This window comes from Coffea eugenioides, chromosome 6 (assembly GCF_003713205.1).
Source record: "Coffea eugenioides isolate CCC68of chromosome 6, Ceug_1.0, whole genome shotgun sequence".
NCBI lineage: Eukaryota > Viridiplantae > Streptophyta > Magnoliopsida > Gentianales > Rubiaceae > Coffea > Coffea eugenioides.
In genome coordinates this window covers 51,389,556-51,408,902 of record NC_040040.1, presented here as the reverse complement: position 1 = coordinate 51,408,902, position 19,347 = coordinate 51,389,556, and the positions used below count along the sequence as shown (strand labels likewise).

General features: G+C 38.4%; 3 protein-coding genes across 8 annotated transcripts; 1 reads left to right on the top strand and 2 right to left on the bottom strand.

The window, feature by feature from the left end:
- Nucleotides 1-516: 516 nt before the first annotated feature.
- LOC113775893 lies at nucleotides 517-2,935 on the top strand. 2 transcript variants are annotated; one of them, XM_027320938.1, is made up of 6 exons: nucleotides 517-594; nucleotides 690-751; nucleotides 837-1,149; nucleotides 1,492-1,885; nucleotides 2,030-2,107; nucleotides 2,538-2,935. In XM_027320938.1, exons 3-6 carry the CDS (start codon nucleotides 851-853, stop codon nucleotides 2,586-2,588), a joined length of 822 nt encoding a protein of 273 aa, XP_027176739.1. In that variant the 5' UTR covers nucleotides 517-594; nucleotides 690-751; nucleotides 837-850; the 3' UTR covers nucleotides 2,589-2,935. The 2 variants fall into 2 exon arrangements, with proteins under 2 accessions (XP_027176739.1, XP_027176737.1); XM_027320936.1 differs by lacking the exon at nucleotides 517-594 and having other exon boundaries at nucleotides 688-747; nucleotides 835-1,149.
- A 753-nt stretch (nucleotides 2,936-3,688) lies between these two features.
- On the bottom strand, nucleotides 3,689-9,452 carry LOC113775703. 4 transcript variants are annotated; one of them, XR_003468921.1, is made up of 14 exons: nucleotides 9,167-9,452; nucleotides 8,917-8,982; nucleotides 8,709-8,795; nucleotides 8,229-8,327; nucleotides 7,586-7,681; nucleotides 7,380-7,445; nucleotides 7,213-7,303; nucleotides 6,995-7,062; nucleotides 6,844-6,909; nucleotides 6,429-6,479; nucleotides 6,118-6,182; nucleotides 4,744-4,835; nucleotides 4,462-4,519; nucleotides 3,689-4,148 (listed from the first exon to the last, which is right to left on the bottom strand). XR_003468921.1 is itself a non-coding variant. In XM_027320687.1 (13 exons), the coding sequence occupies exons 1-12, from the start codon at nucleotides 9,413-9,415 to the stop codon at nucleotides 4,778-4,780; spliced, it is 1,062 nt and encodes a 353-aa protein (XP_027176488.1). In that variant the 5' UTR covers nucleotides 9,416-9,452; the 3' UTR covers nucleotides 3,689-4,148; nucleotides 4,744-4,777. The 4 variants fall into 4 exon arrangements, 1 of the variants encoding a protein (XP_027176488.1); XR_003468920.1 differs by having other exon boundaries at nucleotides 4,430-4,507; XR_003468919.1 differs by having other exon boundaries at nucleotides 4,462-4,507.
- Nucleotides 9,453-14,327: 4,875 nt separating this feature from the next.
- Nucleotides 14,328-19,287, bottom strand: LOC113775260 (adenylyl-sulfate kinase 3). Of its 2 annotated transcripts, XM_027320061.1 has the most exons (8): nucleotides 19,036-19,287; nucleotides 18,619-18,648; nucleotides 17,102-17,248; nucleotides 16,754-16,903; nucleotides 15,790-15,908; nucleotides 15,621-15,705; nucleotides 15,043-15,089; nucleotides 14,328-14,883 (listed from the first exon to the last, which is right to left on the bottom strand). In XM_027320061.1, exons 3-8 carry the CDS (start codon nucleotides 17,223-17,225, stop codon nucleotides 14,785-14,787), a joined length of 624 nt encoding a protein of 207 aa, XP_027175862.1. In that variant the 5' UTR covers nucleotides 17,226-17,248; nucleotides 18,619-18,648; nucleotides 19,036-19,287; the 3' UTR covers nucleotides 14,328-14,784. The 2 variants fall into 2 exon arrangements, with proteins under 2 accessions (XP_027175862.1, XP_027175861.1); XM_027320060.1 differs by lacking the exon at nucleotides 19,036-19,287 and having other exon boundaries at nucleotides 18,619-18,860.
- Nucleotides 19,288-19,347: the final 60 nt, after the last annotated feature.

Here is a 19,347-nt window from a genome sequence, read left to right as displayed (position 1 = left end):
GCTACCGACGAGGGAAGGCTATTTCTTTGATACTCCCATTTGTCGTCGTAGTGGGCACTTTTTCCTGAATCGTGGACCGTAGGATGAGAAAATCCTACGGTCACCATTACTTGACAGGTTTCCTCATCTTCTGAGTGCAGAGTTTCGTTTTGGGCATTATGTAGTAGTAATATATTTTGGGTTAATGAAGATTAAAAGGGGATAGCATTAGCAGCAGCATAAGGGGAGGAAGAAGTAAGAAAGCAAAACAAAGAAGCCACCAAAAGCCTCTTCTCCTCTCTTATCTACTCTCCTTTCCTCTTCCTTCCTTCCTTCCTCGTTGCCTGCCTGCATTTCTTCGTCTTCATAAATAGTTTTGTTGTTGTAGTCGTTTCTTCCAACAGTCTTAACACAGCACCAACAGACTCTCAGGAGGGAAGAAACCTCCACATGTTGCTTGCCCATCTAAGCATTTGAACAATATTCCCTAGTCGAGAAGGGGAAAAAACGGAAGAGATTTTGATTTTGATATCTGGGGTTATCTCCGAGTTGGGCAAAAGAAAAACAGAATCTTTTTTTTTTCTGGGGGGGTTTGGAGGTTCTTCAGATTGTAAGGCAAGCTTTCGTTTTAAATATTACCAATCTGCTTACTCTTTGCATTTTCCCATCAGGCTCTCTGATATTCTTCTTCTTCTTCTCTGTATGCTCAGGATTTGCAGGATTGGGGTTTCTGTGAATTCATCCGTTCTGAACGCTCAGATCTTAGAGGTAATTTAACTGATTCTTCAGTCTTCTTAATGGTTTTCTGGGGAATTCTCTGATTTCTCATCATTTCTTTCGATTGGTGTGTTTCAGTTAAAAAGAGACGCAGATGGAGAAGGAAGAGAAGAATGAGAGGGGGGCGAGTATGATGACGACGCCACCGGAAACAGAATTCTTCTTGCAGTGGGGTAACAGAAAAAGACTCCGATGTGTGAGAATCAGAAGCAACACTAGTCCCCCTTACCACCACCACCACCACCTTTCATCCTCTTCTGCTTCTGACCTCTCTTCTGCCACCACTGCTTCTACTAGAATTCGCCGCAGAATCACTTCTTCTAGATTCCTCTCTGTCTCGTCCCATGATGAAAAGCAATCATCTTTTACTCAACCGCCCTCTCGCCTCACAAGGTATTGTTTACATCTCTTTTTTTTTTTACTGAGAAAATTCAAACATTCCGGATGAGTGCAGAGAATTTTGGAGCAAATCCTATAGAAGGGGATGACAAAAAAAAAAGAGAAGCTTTTTCTTGTGAATCTTTGGGGTGGGTTTGGAAAATTAAGGCCAATTGAATTCTTAGTCTAATGGAAAATTTCAGTGGAAATGTAAAATCTTGCATGTTCGATGAGTTTTCAATTTTGGGGGGGCAGGGGGTTTCATTTTTCTTTTTTGATAGAAGAAAAAAGGAAAGGAAAAAGAAGGGGCCTGAGACATGGGTAGTATTTGATCTGGTGTCTTGTGTTACGAAACAGGAATTCAGCAGAGCCGGCAGTGACGCTGAGATCGGAGAGCCACCGGAGGGTGTCGCCGGAGGAGGATAGGTCCTACACGACGAGAGGATCAGTGCAAGTGGTGGGGAATTTGGAGGACAATTATGGTGGGAAGGTCAATCATCTAGTAGTGGACGGCCATGGCGGTGCTGGTGCAGCAGGAATTTCTGGTGGGGATGGCCATAACAACAATAATAGTAATAATGGTCATAACAACAGCAGCAGCAGAGGAGGAGCAGCGGTAGCTCCGGTATGGCCAAAGCTTTTTGTTGCTCTGTCGAGCAAAGAAAAAGAAGAAGACTTTATGGCCATGAAAGGTTGTAAACTTCCTCAGAGGCCTAAGAAGAGGGCAAAAGTCATCCAAAGAACTCTACTTGTAAGCCCCCCTTTTTTTTTTTGAAAAAATTATATATATTTTTAAAAAATTTTCCCTTTTACAGCTACATAATTTGGTTTGGTTTGGATAAAAGAAGGAACTCTTTTGATGGTTGACCTTTTTCTTACATGGTTGGTTGAGCAGTTGGTGAGCCCAGGAGCCTGGTTAACGGACATGTCCTTGGAGAGGTATGAGGTCCGGGAGAAGAAGATTTCTAAGAAGGTACGATTGCTACTCTGTCTCTTCCCTTTCACTGTTTTGGTTGGGTTCCCTTTAGGACAGATTGGGAGAAACGGAGGAGGGATGATGGCGGGAGGATAAGGGATGAGGGACTTGTAGTTATGGCGGCGGCGGCTGGGGGCGTTTGGAAGATTAGGACACGAGGAAAGAACTGTTTTTTTTTTTAACTTTAAAATGGTAACTGGCCTGTGGAGTGGGGCATGGTTGGAACTTAAATGGGATCTTTTTCTTTTTCCCCACCTCTCTCGTGTGGCTGAAAAAGGAAAAGAGCGCAATATATGGGGTGATATGATATGATTACGAGGTGACCATTTAAGCCTCGGATTGGTAGGAAGAGATGATTACTAGTACTGTAGTTATATGCTATATTGCTTTTGTTGATTTGGGGTACATGTGTTGCTTGTTGATGCAGAGGCCAAGAGGATTGAAGGCCATGGGCAACGTTGAAAGCGATTCAGATTGATTGAATGGAGGAGACGAGGAGATAGATGAGGAGGAAGGAGACTGTTTCTGCAATTCAGAAGCTGAGCTTCCTTGATTAACCCGAAAATTTTTTGGTTCTTTTGTTGTTTGTCGGCCGGCGGTGTGGATTGGCCTTTGGTCGGGTGAGAGCCCTGACCTGGACTCTGCGGAAGCGGGTATGCTATGATGTAAGCAGCGGCAGCAGCCAGCTAGATAGGGATAGAGATAGGGTATTAGATGGAAGGATACCGTGTACATCTGACTCCCTAACCTAGGTTGGAGGAGCAAGTTTTAACAGGTTTGTTTGGATTGTAAGTTATTTGAGAATCAAATATTTTTACTGTAGCACTTTTTGTGATGTGATGTATGTGAGATAAAAAGGTAATTGAGAAGATAAAAAGGTGTATTGGAAATTGTAATGATGATATAAGCAAATATATTTGAAAAAATAATCAGCTGTCCAAACAAACTTAACAGTAAAGTACTACTCCTACTTTTTCAATTTCAAATGAGAAATTTCTATTTTTGGTACAAGCAAATTCTCAACTTTGCTCTCTGTAATTACCACATTATTGAATCTGTTGCCATCTTCTTTTTTTTTTCTTTTCTATAATGGATAATAGTTATTACTGGATCGGACTGAGTTGATATTGATAGGATTACTGCCCCCTCTTGGGCTGTTGGCATTTGTCACTTAATTGTGATTGTCATTTCAAGATTTCAAACAGCTTTCTTCGCCGTTTTCCCGTCAGCTTTTCCTCCGCTTCAATTAGGTTAGAAACACGTTTTTCGTCAGCTTTTCCTTCTCTTAAATTAGGTTAAAATAGGTTCTATAAATATTTTTCTCCACTTAAATTAGATTAAAATATGTTCTATAAATATTATCGTTGTGACAAAAAAAAGATAGACAATAATGTATTGGTCAAATATGGAGGATTACTGCGTCAGAGTCCAGTGCCCGCCTCTCCACAGGAACGTGGAGGGTTCATTCCCATTCATTTGAAGTTTGCCTCCTCACCCTAAAGCCAAAATCATAACTTGATGTTACTGGTCAAATTTGTTGCATTTAAAGGCATACCCTGTCACTTGATTTACCAATCAAGTGCCAAGAACATCTTATCCTGCGACTTAGCAGTACAACCTTGCCATTCCGTCGATCTCAAGTTCATAACAATTTGCAATTCCTCGAAAGAGAAACAAATCTCTAACCAACCATACTCCTATGCCACCATCACTAAACAAGAAAAAAAGGAAGACAAATTCTTATGGAGCATATCATTATATACATAGAGAAGCGGCTTCCCATGATTTTTACTATCATTCAGAGTTACCACCGCCGGATGTATGATATAACATGTTTACATGAAACAACTATTTTCTTATTTCCACAATACTCTGGTTTGCCTATCAGAGCGAAGAAGCCTTGCAGACCCAAGTAGAAAGCTCATGCCACAATTATCTACTACTACTTAATATAAAGAAAATCAGAGAAGTTCGAAGGCCTGTGTATTTTGCTCTCTCCTTTGACTCTGACAAATCATGGTTTACATGCTTGCCTTTCCTGCATAGATAGAAGACAGCATCAAATTGATTTGAAGTTCTATTTGGCTTCAATTTCTCCTTTTACAGCAAATCCTATGTTCAATATTGAATTGGGAGTATTTATATGCTTTTATGTGCTTCTTGATCCAATCATCACAAATATTACGCACATTGCTGATACTCTGCATTCAACAAGATCATCTGCTACAGGTGATTAAAACTTATCTACTTAGAGATTAATGCAACTTCAATATTATACATATAGCTGAAAATACGATCCAAGCTGGGTTTGTTTTTTACCTAACGAGCTTCTTCTAACACAAGTAGCTTACCAGATGAACAGCACACTTGTAGCCCCTAGTCCACAATAACATTGCACTGCATATATTACTACATTATGTTAGCAAAATCTTCACCACAGAATATTACTTGCAGCCCCTAGCATAAATCCTAATGATATTGTGGTGACATCCAATTTACAATATACTTAATCGATATGCCCACTGTAAAGGAAAAACAATTTGACATGCCACAGTAGAAACAAAAGGAGGCGTTTAGATGGTGGAGGACTCTAAAAGCAAACAGATACACTTGCAGAAATTTAAAGTTCATACCTTGTTCCTATATGCTATACTCTTTTCTGCGGAGTCACTTGGCTTGGCTCTTAGCTGCGTCAAGCATTTCAACTATGAGAGTTTTTACATCCCTGAAAAAGACAAAAAAAAGACTACATAAAAGAACTTCTCATGAAGGTAAAAACCATGATAAGGGCAGACTAATTTTGCCCAGTACAGAAGGATTATTTAAACATACAGTAAAACTAATACCACTTTACAAAAGGCACGTGAACTTTATCTCATGAAATCTGACGTCATTTACAAGACTCCTAGAATCAGAAGAAACTAATGAATGAATTCTTTTTAGCTACATTCAATCTTAAGATGCTATTTTGTGTTCTGTCATAAAAAGAGAAACTTGGCATCAGAAGCCATTTTCAAAGCCTAAGTTTATTGGCCAGAATAATTACATGATCAGAAACCAAAGTTCTGCAATCACATGCATTCAATAATAGTGGCACTATTAAACCTATGACTTGACAGTTAACAATGTATTTCAATGTGAAGAAAGAATGATCTGGTATCAAAAGATGCAGAGCAAAATAAAACTGACTTGTGTACATCTTTCTACTTTCAACTGTCTAATAGAAGCAACCATCAGTAGACGGATAGCCGCTACAAAGGTGTGCCTACCCATCACCCTGGAGCTTAGTACTAACTGTTGAAAGTATGGGGAAGTATTTTATGTGCAAGGAAAGAGTGCAAATTACCAAGCAGATTAGTTTCCACTTAATCCAGTTCATATGGAGCCAGTTAAGGCACAGCTCACTCAGTTTTTATATGGGGAAGAAAAAAGAATCTTTTAAAAAGAAAAACCAGGTTTTGGTATCAGTATTACAGAATGAATGAAACATAAGGGCACTTGATGACATTGAGAATCCTTTCTGGAGAGTAACAGATAATTTGAAATATTTTCCTTCTTTTACGTATACCTTTCAACTTAAATACATGCATATGGGCACCTTAAAATTAGAATCAGCTAAACCACTAGTTTAAGCAACTTCGCAGAAAATGGCAATAACTCCTTTCCTTTTCCACATTAAGTGATAGCCTGGAAAATCCATGCTTTTCGATACTTCTAGCTGCAGATTTTTTTTTCTGCTTCCTATATTCACATGTAAATCTTTGCTCGACACAATCATTCACCAACTCTTTATATCCAATGACAATCTCAATCCTTTAGCCACATTATGATATTATACCATGTCAAACTACAATCTCAAAACATGAAAACAAATATCTGTATTGATTATGAATGCCATTGCAGCTAATCAGAAATTAAATGGCCAGCCTCCTACTTCCAGCAAAGAAAACAAATATCTGTATCAATCATGCATGGGATTGCAGCTAATCAGAAATTGAACGACTCACTTCCTCTCTGTAGCACGTCTAGTAAAAGGGATTCGAAGCTTTAAAGTGTTCCCTTGATAGCCAGCCTAAAGAGACAAAGCCAAACAGATATTGTGAGTAGAAAGAACCTTTAATTTAGAGTAAACTTTTTTTGGCCATTTTGCCATGAGGTATCCTATGTTCCAGGGATACCAGCAATTACCATACAAGACGTTCAACGTAAAGAGGTTCATAACTTCTAAGCCCCACATCTTTATGACCGTTTAACATGTAAGAGAAAAGTATTACTATATGAAGGTGAATGAAACAGTAATTGAAAAACTCAAAATCACCTTGACATTGAAACCAAGGCTGTCTACGTCCAGTATGTGAGCAAAATCAACCTAGAGAAGAACAAACTTAAAGTTACATTCATATTGGTACAATATGAACCGGTGCTACAAAGTTTGCAGTGGAGGAAACTTTTAACGTACGTAACATTCAGTTTTTAATAGCCTTTGACCCCTAGTAATGTCACACTCAACCACAAGAAAGAGAAGCTGGAGATCCTTTTTTTTTTTTTTTAACTCAGACATGACAAATCAACAAAAGGGCGATATGAAAACATACAGTTAAGAAATCCCACTATTCGTTTTGCTGGAAAAGCAAGCTTTTCTAGCAAAATTTTGGTGGACCGAAAACTAGAGTCATTGAGATGTTTAAGAATTCTGCAACCCACACAACTAAATATAGACTAACACATATTACCGGAATAGATGTTGAGTGTTGCACAATAAGTTTTGTATCTTCTCCATGATCCTTGTTCATGTGAGACTGCCACGCAGCACAAACAAGATTTAGCTCAGTTCACAAAATGACAAGATGAAAAATGCAAACGAGGCAAATTAGAAGGTTATACCGCAATAGGCTTGGAAAACTGATAAATGGGATCCACTTTTGCTAATCTAAACTCCTCCGGGCTAAATTCTGAAAGTAATTAAAGAAGATAAGGAAACTTGTTATTCAAAAAAAAAAGCTTGAATTGATAATCTAGATGAGAACAGCGTGTACATATCCTCAAGACAGGGACAAAAACAACAAAAAATGAAGGCTTTAAGAGCTCAATTGTATACTAACCTCCTGAACCCAATGCAGCTGTTGCGACACCTGAGACATATCGTATGACTCTGGGTTCAATACGCAGAAATTGGAAATCACCAAAGTCAACCTGCAAAAGAATTGCTGCCTGAGTCAAATTATCACCTGTTGATTATAGGGAACTTAACATCAGAATGAAACATTACCCAAAATGCATCCGGATGCCTTGCCAAGTATGCAGTACGAATAGCTTCTTTATCATTTTCTGCAACCTACACCATTGCTTACGGTGAATTTAAACTTTGCTATAACTTGGAGATGACACAACTCAGTGCATCAAGAATGAGAAAAGAATAGAGTACTTGAAGTTTAATTAAGAAAGATGAAGCATGAACCAAAAGTTGCCACTCACAGGGACAGCATCACCATGCACTGTTATCACTATCTCAGTCCTGTCAGCAGGGTCTTTTGCTACAAGCAATGAGCACTTGGGATTAGCCAAGAGATCCTGCAGGAAGGAGCAACTCGTAATGTAAAGTCTGTGACAGTAGCAGGTACAGTTTAAATCAAGATGATACAACAGAATTGTTAAGAAGATGCCTTACGTTCCATATTCAACTAGCTAATTGGATGATTACATCTTGATCAAGATAACTTCTTGTTTGATTTTTGATTATACAAAGTGGCTCTTGAAAAAGCCAGTTTATAAACTAAATGGGTATTCTCCTGTCAACAGTTGCAGACCTTAAAGTTGTTTGCTGAAACACTTCCAGTGTTACTTTTCAAAGTCAGAGTGATAAGGGAATAAACTATAGGTTGAAGCTAAAGACAAAGGAGAACACTTAGAAGTTAACAGATGGCAACAAGTTGGACAGCTAATTTAAGCAATTGAGAACAAGCCCCTTAACCGTATTCAAGCATGAGGTGCCACATTATCCAACAAAAAGTGCATGCAACCAAATAGATAAAGACTCTTCACTTGCAAACAATACATCTATTGAGATATAGCTGAGAACTTCTTAGTCATAACATTCTTGAGAGATTTTGTTGCAGACCTTGGTATGAACAGCTAAGTTGCTGACTGCTAAAATTGGAGATCCGTAAGCATCACAGGCAAAGTCGACCATGGATCCTGATGGGTAACCTTCATGCTTCTGCACTCAATACACAGATTGCTGTGATTTAGTGAGTAACAGACAACTTCGTCAACACACGGAAGCAGTGCAAGCCTAAAGTGATCAGGTAAAGTTACTGAAACTTGTGCTCTGTTCTTGCAAAAGCAAAATGCAATAACTTTGAAGAATGATGCCTGGTACGTTTTATCTTTTTTTTTTTTTCTAATAACATTACTAAATGGTGTTAAAAGACTAACAATAAGAGCATCTATTCAAAAACCAGCAATATACTCCTAAATATCTGAGTAGGAAGGGATTTCAGACATTTTTGCATATTTGTTAGATCAAGGGAAAGGCAAATTAAAAATTCAGAAAAAAAAGGAGAATGAGTAAGAAAGAAACAGTAATGGGGAAGCAGACCAGAGAGAGGGTGGAAAGCATGGCACGCAAGCTGTGATGAAGAAGTGTCTTTATTTCTTCAACTGGAGGCAGCCTAGCAGCCTTCTCCTGCAAATTAATCAGGCATCTTTCATCTTAATTAAATAAAACCGAAGAGTAGGACGAAAGCTATCAACTTCAGATGACGAGAAGAAGAATTCTAGCGTGCAATCAAGTAACTAAGACAAACCTGATGAGCTTGAACTAACTGAAACACATTGACTCCGCCACTACCATCAACGGCTGCTGATGCATTCTATATAAGCAATAAAAACAGCACAGGATTACAACCTTGGTCAGTCAAAGAGAAAAAAAAAAAAAAAAAAAAGGAGCCCAACTCAAGTTCAATTCATGACCCATATAGAAGATGAGAAATTTAACAAAATCCTAGCTTTATGAAGTTGAAGGGCCTTGTCAAGAAAAAAAAGGAAAAAAGGGACCTGGGCTGGTGAATCAGCGGTGGAAGAAGAGGCCATGGAAACAATACAACGGCGCGGCCGAGTTGGAGTTGGAGATGAAAGTGAAATGGAGGAGTAAAATGGTTGCGGAGTGGGTATTCTGGTTTGTACTACTCGCCGTACTATTATTGGTTGAGAGGGGCGGTGGTGGGTAGTGAAATTAGCAAATGAGGAGCCATGCCGTAGAGGTAGCGTCATATTGTGGGCGACAAATCCTGCCACGTTCTTCATCTTCTTCTTCCGCTTCAAAAAAGGTTGGTTTTTTAATTTTTTTCCTAACCACTACTGTACTGCCAGCTACTAGTTTCCTCTTCTTTATAAAATTTGTTTTTTTTTTAATCCTCCCACCCCTATTTGCTAGCCACATTCGGACTCCTCCTAACTTGACTTCTAGTTTAATTTATCACAAACAGGAAAAAAAATATTTAATTGTTAGGAATAAAAGATGGAAATTGATGCATGCATTCCAAATTGTGGAATTTGTTTTTGAGCCCTTGAAATCTTTAACTTGTCTACATTGTTAAAGCATGAGGGGATTTTGTTAGGCAAAAGTTAATTACTAAAAAAGTCTGCACCAATTTACCAATCCAACAATTTAAGTTGTAAAGTAAGGAGATGAATGAAAGCATGAATGTATGTATCTTGGAGGTGCATATCATTTCCCAAAATACATTTGACTTGACAAATTAATACTAATGCACAAGCGCACATAGAATTAGGGGGTGCAATTCAATTGAGCAGCTTGACTCGACCTCGCGAGTAGCTCGGTCAACTACTTGACTCGAATTCGATCAATGTCGAGCTCGAACTATTTGATTGAGGTTTCGAGTCAAACTCGAATATGTATGTATATCATATATTTGATAGCTCATCGAGCTCTATCGAATAGTTGATGTAATATTTAATTAATATATTATAAATAATAAAATTATTTTTTTTAGGTTGATTATTTATAAAATTTACGACCCTAACGTTTGTCGAGCTCGCGGCTCAACTTCTCAAACTCTATCGAGTCGAACTTTGATCAAACAACTCGTTCGAGTTCGAATATGACGATACTCGAGCTCAATTTAATAAGATATCACCTCTACATAGAATGAACGATTAGGCAGTCTCTACCATAATAATTGCGAGAACAACATTTTCGGAATTTTTATCTCATTCTTTGGGCTTTTGTATTTCGTTTTGTACATTCAAATGGAAGGAATACTCAATGCCTACCTCTTCGCTTTCTGCCACTCTCTCTCTCTCTTTTTCTTAATCGAAATTTTGGGGGTTGTTATGTTCTCGGTGTAGTTTGCAGACCTAAGTGAAGGAGAAAAGATGACAAGAAAATGAACACCTTCATTATCTTCTACAAATACATGTTACAGTTCTCCTCCACCGTCACACCGGTTGTCCTGCACCTTCACCTTCTCATTTTCCAGGGATTGATGAAGGAAAGATTGGTAACATAATTGTTGTAGAGTGGAACATCAATAATTAGGCCAAGGATTCCTGTCAAGTCCATCCAGACACTGGGAATGCTCCAGTCCAAGCGATGGACACCCTGAAAAGACTACTTATTATAGTAAATCCAACTGGACGAGCCGCAATGTCACCCCCCTACCCCAGCAACCAGCTCAGAAAACAGTCAACCTCAGATTTTGTCATTGCTCCTCCGAGGATGAGAACTCCAAGAAAAGGGTGCAAAAAGGCAGATTAAAATCTTAATTATAACCACTGCCCTAAGTAAACTTTAACGGTATAGCAATCCAAGTTCAAGGCACAGGAGAGGATACATATCATGGATCAAATATTTGTTTATTTAAGAGAAAGACTTTCAGGAAAAGTTTCATGTTGCTTGCAGCACTCTAGATAATATCATCCATCCATACAAGATTCCAATCCAATTTCCCATACGTTGAATTTCATTTGGGGAACCGGAAGATTAACTTGAAAGAGCAACTATTATCACAGAAGCAATTAGCTCCTGTCAATGAAGGCTGTCATTCCCCTCCAACCAATTCCCTCATTCAGCAAGGTGATCTTCAGTCAACTACCATTTCCTTTGTTGACTCAACTCAACTTGTTATTCACCTGTTTCCCTCGGGTATAAATTCTTCCGCTTCCTGCCGAGTCCCAAACAAACCCATGCATTGAAGATAACAAGAAGTAATCAACAAACACACTCATTAATGGTAACTATGTCAGAATAGAACGTCCAATCCTACCAAAATGGACTTGATAAATCATTCATTTTCTCTGCAAATAACTCGTTTTCTTGTGCTTCATTTTCTCTTCCCCCCCCCCCCCCAACCACCCTCCCCCTTCTAAACAAATGAGCTTGCTCAATGATTCCTGTTTTCTACACAAAATTCCCAGCGCCTCAACCTCCCTTCTAAAAACAAACAAACATCCCTGTATCGCATTCCCAGACATTGGAGGACATCAATAAAGAAAAGCCAGATTGTCTACCGAATAAAGGTCCTTCTCCAGAGAATATAAAACAAATAGACATCTCAAACAATGGGATGTATGGCAAGGTATGGAAAATAAGACAGATCAAAGAGACAAAAAGTCTCGAGCTTACAGACAAAGGCATCTACAAATGAAAGAGTAACGAACCAAGTGATCATCTGTAACCAACAGAGAAACCCAAAATCAGGTTGCCAAAACAAATCCAATGTGAACATGATCAGTCAGTAATTCCATGGTTAAGCTGGAAGAGAATAAAGAAGAGATCACACAATCTACACTATTTAGTATAACCAATAAGAATAAAGGCAAAGCATTTGTTTATGATAACGCGACAACGCAGATTCAGACCAGCACTATTTTCAATTAATTTGCCAATAAAATCAGCTTTACCAGATAGTATTAGAATCAATAAGAGCCAACCAACTCAAAAGGAAGAAATGAAGCCTGAAATATATAAAATACAGTGCCACGAACAGGCCACAACAGAAGTGGGAAAGCCAAAACTATCAGCAAGGCATCTCAATTCAAACGAAGAATAGAATGAAGGAAAGCCAAAAACTTTAACAAATTACTGTATTAAACATCAAAATATTCTTATCCCTGCTATGCCGCCAGAGAATGACAGGGAAAGGAAATCGCAAACCACAAAATCAATGACTAGCGCTAATCGCAAATCACAAAATAAAAGACAAGCGCTGTATTACATTTGCTTTCATGCTTTAATTTCATTCAGCAAGGAAGAAGGATAAAGAGAAAATGCTACTGTACATGGGAGGTTTTTTTTTTTTTTTTTTTCGGTTTTGGGATGGGGGCTGTGGGGGAAGGTGGGTCTTGGTCCTGGTCTTCCGAGAAAGATCGCTCGCTCAATCAATGAATGAATGGATGGTCAATGCAGATGAGGGTGTAAAGCTTGAAGATCAGAGCCTGAAGACGAGGTGGATAAAGAAGAAGAAGAAGAAGAAGAAGAGGAAGAGTTAGCATGGTAGCGAGAAGGTGGGGGGTTGTAATAGTGGTAGTCTCGGCCATGGTGAGGGGGTAAAGGGAAGCAGAAGACCGACCAGAGATAGAGAGCGAAACGACGGATCTGCTGAAAAGGGACACAGAAGACAAGATAAAGGACTTGATCGCCCGGCAGTCTCTCGGGATTACAGGCTACGTATTGGCACGCATTGGCCGACAAGTTGGCCACGCCCACCAACACCGGGCTATTGAACACCATCGCCTCCTCCTTCCTCTCTCTCTCTCTCTCTCTCTCTCTCTTTTTCTGCTTGCAGTTTCTTGGCTGTTCCCCCACTTTTCTCTCTTTCCTTCTCTGGTTTTGCTATTTCTTACGAGAGATTGTTTGACTTTGTTGGCTGTGGAAACTGCAAGTTTGCTTGTTGCGATGATGATGATGATGATGACGGACGGATGGATGGATGGATGGACGGACGGATGGATGAGGATTCAGTAGTTACGCGTGTACTTGCATTGAAACAAAGGAGTCCACCTTTGGTTCAAGAAATCTGCTGAGACCGAGATGACTCGCCCCGTTCTGTTTTAATACCGGGCAAGATGAATATGTAATAACGGATCACTGAGAACTTGATCGAAACTCAATTGAGACGTTTTCGAAAGGAGTAGAAACAGTTGAATCACCTTGAATCATCTCGAATCAATTAGAATTATTATTATTATTTTTTATTTTTATTTATTATATTTATTATAATTTTTAAAATATTAAATATTTCAAAAATTTGTATTTCATCGAAACCGTCATCAACATATCGAGATCATGCAAAATGATCCGAACAACGATCGCAACCTTGACTTTGACTCCGAACCATGTCCCAGTCAAAGAGAGACTTTTATCCAGCAATGCAGCTACCATACTCCGATATGGACAAATTATCCATTTGGCCCTTTAACTTTTAATTTAGATAAAATTAAGCCCCTTAACTATTTTTAGTCAATTTTTAGCCCTCAAACTTATAAAATTGGACACCCGTTACCCTTTTGGTCAGTTTATCCGGTTTTACAACCGAAAAGCCAAATCACACGAATGGCAGGATGTTTTGAAGAAGGGCATTTTTTGTTCGCATATTCTAAGCAAAAAGGAAACAATTCCTCTAAGCAAAAAATACCCTTCTTCAAAGCATCCTGCCATTCGTGTGATTTGGCTTTCCGATTGCAAAATCGGATAAACTGGCCAAAGGAGTTGTTTCCTTTTAGCTTAGAATATGCGGACAAAAAATGCCCTTCTTCAAAGCATCTTGCCATTCGTGTGATTTGGCTTTCCGATTGCAAAATCGAATAAACTGACCAAAAGGGTCACGAGTACCTAATTTTACAAGTTTGAGGGCTAAAAATTGACTAAAAATAATTAAGGAGCTTAATTTTACCTAAACTAAAAATTAAAGGGCCAAATAGATAATTTGCCCTACCAACATTTACCGAGTTACTCTGGCAGACTAGCGTTAAAAGGGTCATTGCAACCTATTGGCCGTTTATTGCATTTCCAGGTATATGGTTTTGATTGGGAGTCTTCTCCTCCAACCAACATTGACGATTATTTTTCTTCCCTCTGAACCAAAACACGACCACTGTTGAAGCACTAATATAGATATATGTAGGCAGCCATTGATTAGTTCGGGGATAGACCCAAAGGAGAATGCGACTCTGATACTATTTTGCTTTGGCGACGTGATATAAAGACGCAATTTTTACAAAGATTCAAAAGTTGCAGGTAAAGCTGTAGTATCTCTCATGCAAGGAGCTTATAATATCTGTAAACAATCAAATCTTCCGCGCCTGCAGGAAATTGATGAAGCAACATTCAAAGCATACGTTTACTCTCCAAGACTTCCTTCTTCTAACAAGTCCATCTATAGCACAAAATTAATACATTAGACCCTTTAAGATAATTCCCCAGCTCCACAAACCTCTACTTCACTGGAATCATACATTTCTCAAGTTCCCTTACTAAAGTACTGCTGCAGTAATGATTAGTGTGCTCTAAACTCTGTAATACATCATGAGACAACCGTGCAACCCCACCATGTCCACCCCATAACCTTCATCATGGAATGTATTCAACCAGATAGATCCAAGAGATGAACGAAATTAAAAAATAAAAATAAAATCTTTTGGGTAGTTGACCCCTAAGCTTGTAGAAATCCTTTACTGTCCAAGTAGGATACTACTTTCCCGGCCATCTCAGACGGAGCAGGGCAAACTCCATTAATCTGCCGTAGCTCAATCTGAAAAAGTGGAGGAATGGATGAATCAGTATGATCTCTCAGTTGTCACCAAGCGCACAAGACCAACAAAACACGGAGGATTTCATAACGACCATAGTGAAATATTTCAAGAACTTGAAGATTGACATCATTCTATCATAGAATTCGAGGAAAGCACACCTCACAATTTAAAGGAGCCTCGTAAGGATCATCAATCCCAGTGAAACCTGTAATACAATTAGATTAGGTGGAAGCAGATGAACTTTTTAAGAGTTCTGCCACAGCAGTGAAGAATAAAGAAGCCTCAGCTAGACTATATGACAGAATCCAAGAAGAGCAAAGTATGATTCTAGCATTGGTCCATACGTTCTATGTTATCACCTGGAGAAACAAGAAGATTGCGTTTACTATCTATAGAGCAGCAAGTCAAAGCATTGAATCCCCAATCATTACTTTAAATGGACTTGGTGTGTAGAGGTAAAAACAAGGATTGACACAAAAGCAGGAGGATCTAAATTGATATCTTTACTTGAAACCATGTCATGCAGATGAGAACAGTAGAATCCACCACTCATAACTAGAATTGCTCATTCTTTGCTTTACTAGCTTTATTCTGTTTGATTTTTTTTTTTATCCATCATCCTAATTTAAGCTTTTTCCACCCTAACCAGGGCGAGGCTCGTAATCTTGGAATTCAAATGAGACTATAGATACAATTTGAGCATCTAGTAATGCATGCAGTACCAAATAGAATATACCTTTGATCTTTCCAGCTCGTGCTAGCTTGTAGAGGCCTTTGGGGTCTCTTCCTTCACATAATGATAGAGGCATATTCATAAAAACCTAAAATGTTTAAATCGACAATAATAAGTTAAATTACAGATCAAATGTTTACACAAACATAATACATACAACTAATATCCTTGCCTCGATAAAGTTTGCATCTGGCAATAATGCACGGCAAGAATCACGGTCCTTTTGATAAGGAGATATCAGACTAGCAATGCAAATTAATCCAGCATCTGCAAACAGCTTGGCTACTTCCCCTAAGCAAATGCAAACACAATGATTTAGGGATTAAGGTAGTAATACTAATCAACAAGTACTCCGCCCTTGAAGTGGAAGTTTGGCGAATACAAAATAGTAATACATCCTTTCTAGAGTCAAGAAATAACATGGTAGGAATATATTTCAATTTCTCCAATAAACTACATTTCATAGAATTCTAAGTGCATTCACCTCAAACAAACACAAAACAGATTTCCCCAATAACATGGTAGGAATATATTTCAATTTCCCCAATAAACCATTCATCCCTGTCCTGAAAATCAAACTTTTACAGTGAACCCACAAAAAATAGCAAATTGAAACAGGAGTCGCAACATCATCTCTGTCCTCCATCAAACGACTTGGAAAAATAATTTTGAAGAAATACAATAAAGAAATAACATATTCTAACTGAGGTAGAGAGGAAAAATATAATTTTCCATATAAAATTTGTGCAAGAGTTAAGGCCTTGCTGCCTTGGGTTTCTTTTATTAAATGAAACTGGTAGAAGATTCCAACCATAAACAAACCTTTCTATCCAATCAGATGGTGTAGACTTTCTGCTTCTCAAAGACGAAAGAAAAATATCAACCTCAAATTCTGGATGAAAGACCAGAGTATCTCCTCACGCTGAACATACATAATGGAGCTCTTATCCAATGTCAAAACTTTCACAGAGAAATGCACTGTCAAAGTACTTAACATGGTGCAATATTCAGGGCAATTTAAGTCAAAACCTAACAACTAAGAATCTGACTCCTGGAGATTATTTTCAAATTCTCAGTTCAGCCACATCTACTCGATAAACAAAAAAACATTCCATCAAGATGTACTATGTACTTACCAACCCGACGTATATTTTCTGTCCGATCTTCAGGTGCAAAACCAAGGTTCTTGTTTAAACCATGCCGAAGATTGTCCCCATCAAGAACATAGGACAGATGTCCCCTAGAATGCAGTTCTCTGCCAAGAGTGCATGCAAGTGTGCTTTTACCTAAAGAAGTTTGAAAAGGGGGCATAAGAAGAATGGTGAACATCTGGACTCCAGATAATAAGCATATGAAGGTGTTCGAACCTTGAACATTAAACAGGTATAAACCACATTTAACCAACTTTAATTGAGAAGGTAAAATTATTCAAGGCCAAAGACTCTAAAACTCATTAAAGGTAGCAAAGTAATCAAAATACTGACCTGATCCACTGAGCCCTGTTATCCATACAACACATCCCTTCTGATTCAGTAGCTTTTGCCTTTCTGCCTGCCCAACTGGACACTCATGCCAGAAGATATTTGCTGAATTGCCCAATGTAGCCATGAGGATGCAGCAAGCTTTCTTTCCTAGAGTACATAATATACACAATCAATCTAACATGGATCCCTTTCGAGGAACGTAATCTTGTTAACTGAAAGGCTAAACCTTAACTCATCAAACACTTAACAGAACAAGTCAAATAATATATAGAGAGAGAGATATGAGTTTGCAGATATGAGCTCTTTTTGCTTACAAACAAAAATATTCCACCATATTGCAACTGTAGAACTTTTAGCATGCAATTAGTCTGCTAAAAAAAAAGGCAAAACAATTATAAGAAGCCATAGGACCAAGTGGATACGTGTTCCTTGTTCTCTTCATTGACGTGTGTCGGGCTTTCAATTACATTGCCTATGAGAAGGTGTTAAATTTGGGAACTAGCACTCTCAAATTCCATCTTATCCTTCATCATTTGCCATCCAATAAACATCTAGGTTTTCCTTTAATCCTAGAGATTCCCATCGATATCCACTCAACCTTTCCACATCTGGACAGTAGATTATATATTGAGTTTCTTCTTTTACGCCTAACAACTCATCTTTTCGAAATCAATTTTCTCCAGTTTTTTTGTAAGTCAATACACAAAGTGGATTGAGATAAAAAAACACTCTAAGCTGCAGTAATAACACAGGGCTTCTAGGTAGTAAGCAAATTAGATGAAATCTTCAGTATCTTGTCACCAATAAATGCCATTTGTCTAAAGCAGTATAGTTGTACTCCACAGAAGACGAGTGCCAGCAATGCACATCAAAAATACTTAGATTGCCTGCTGAGACCACCATAGTTTCACTCTGTTGGGTATGAATAGTAAAGTGGCTTCCTCATAAAGAGCCAGTAGTTTCATTACCCTGTTAACTACCAATTTTTTATAGAAAGAAACAGGATGAAACCAGTTTGAAGAGAAATTGAGGGTTAACTCATTCAGATGATCTCAGACATCTGGAATGCAGACTAATAGAGAACAGAATATGATCGTGCATAGATAATACTGTATTCCATATTAACAATAGCAATGTGTTTTGATCTTGTTGCGAGATGAGAATAGCAATTTATATATCCTCTACACGGGCCAGGGAAACCAACATTTGAGAATTGAAAAAAAAAGAAAGAAAAAGACCATCTTTGCAGTGAAAACAACCAAAAGGTCCAAAGATGGGAAGGCAGCAAGGACTATGGGTAACACATTCATGAATCAGTCACAACAAGCGAAAGGATCCGGAAAATTAAATAACAAATTAGATATATATATATATATATATATAGCAACAAAAAAAAAGAAGAACATAATTTGGTCAGATCCAAATCCCAAATGGGCTATCATAAAAGTACAAATGACAACTATAATCTTTGTTATAAAACACCCAAACTGAAGAAATGGCGAGAAGGAAAGAAGTACCTGCGATGTAGGACAAGGGTTGCAAAATCCCTGTTCGGAGACAAAAGAAAGGTGATGTATTATATGTTTTAAAACCAAATGAATATAGAAGAAAGCAGGCGGGATATGAATTGATGTACAAGTAGAACAATAACTGAAAGTACCCAATGAAAAAAAGAAGGAGAGGAGATGGAAAAAGGAGGAGAAAGCAGGGATAGAAAATTTTTAAGGAATTACATAGACACTTCATGGGAGGGTGTCTTTTTTTTTTTTTATTAATATTGAATGTAGACGTAATTTTGGAAGCTATGCAGACTGCAGTGTGATTAGAACTGTGGGTTGTTTACGTGTTGAATAGTAGAAAATCATCATAATCAGCGGTAGTAGTGACTAGTGACTCAGGGATCACCGGATAAATCATCATAATCAGTAACGCACCTTAATCGTATTTAGCAAAGTCGTAATTCTTAAAGAATCTTGACAACTTTTGGAAGTTTCTAAGTAGTCTGCAGTGATGGAAGATCCCGTTCGGCGGTAGGTTTTTTTAGCATCTTTTTATGGTTGCTGAATGCTGCCCCACAGACCCAGTCAGCCCGGAGACCCAGGGGAAGGGGCGACGACCGACCATGCTCGCTTTGGTCACTGGTCAGTGTCGTCACCCCCCGGGGACGTTGGAACAAGGGCGGTAACAGAGGAGAACAAGTACAACTAGGCCGCCCCTTCAATTTCTTCTCAATTATAAACCAAATA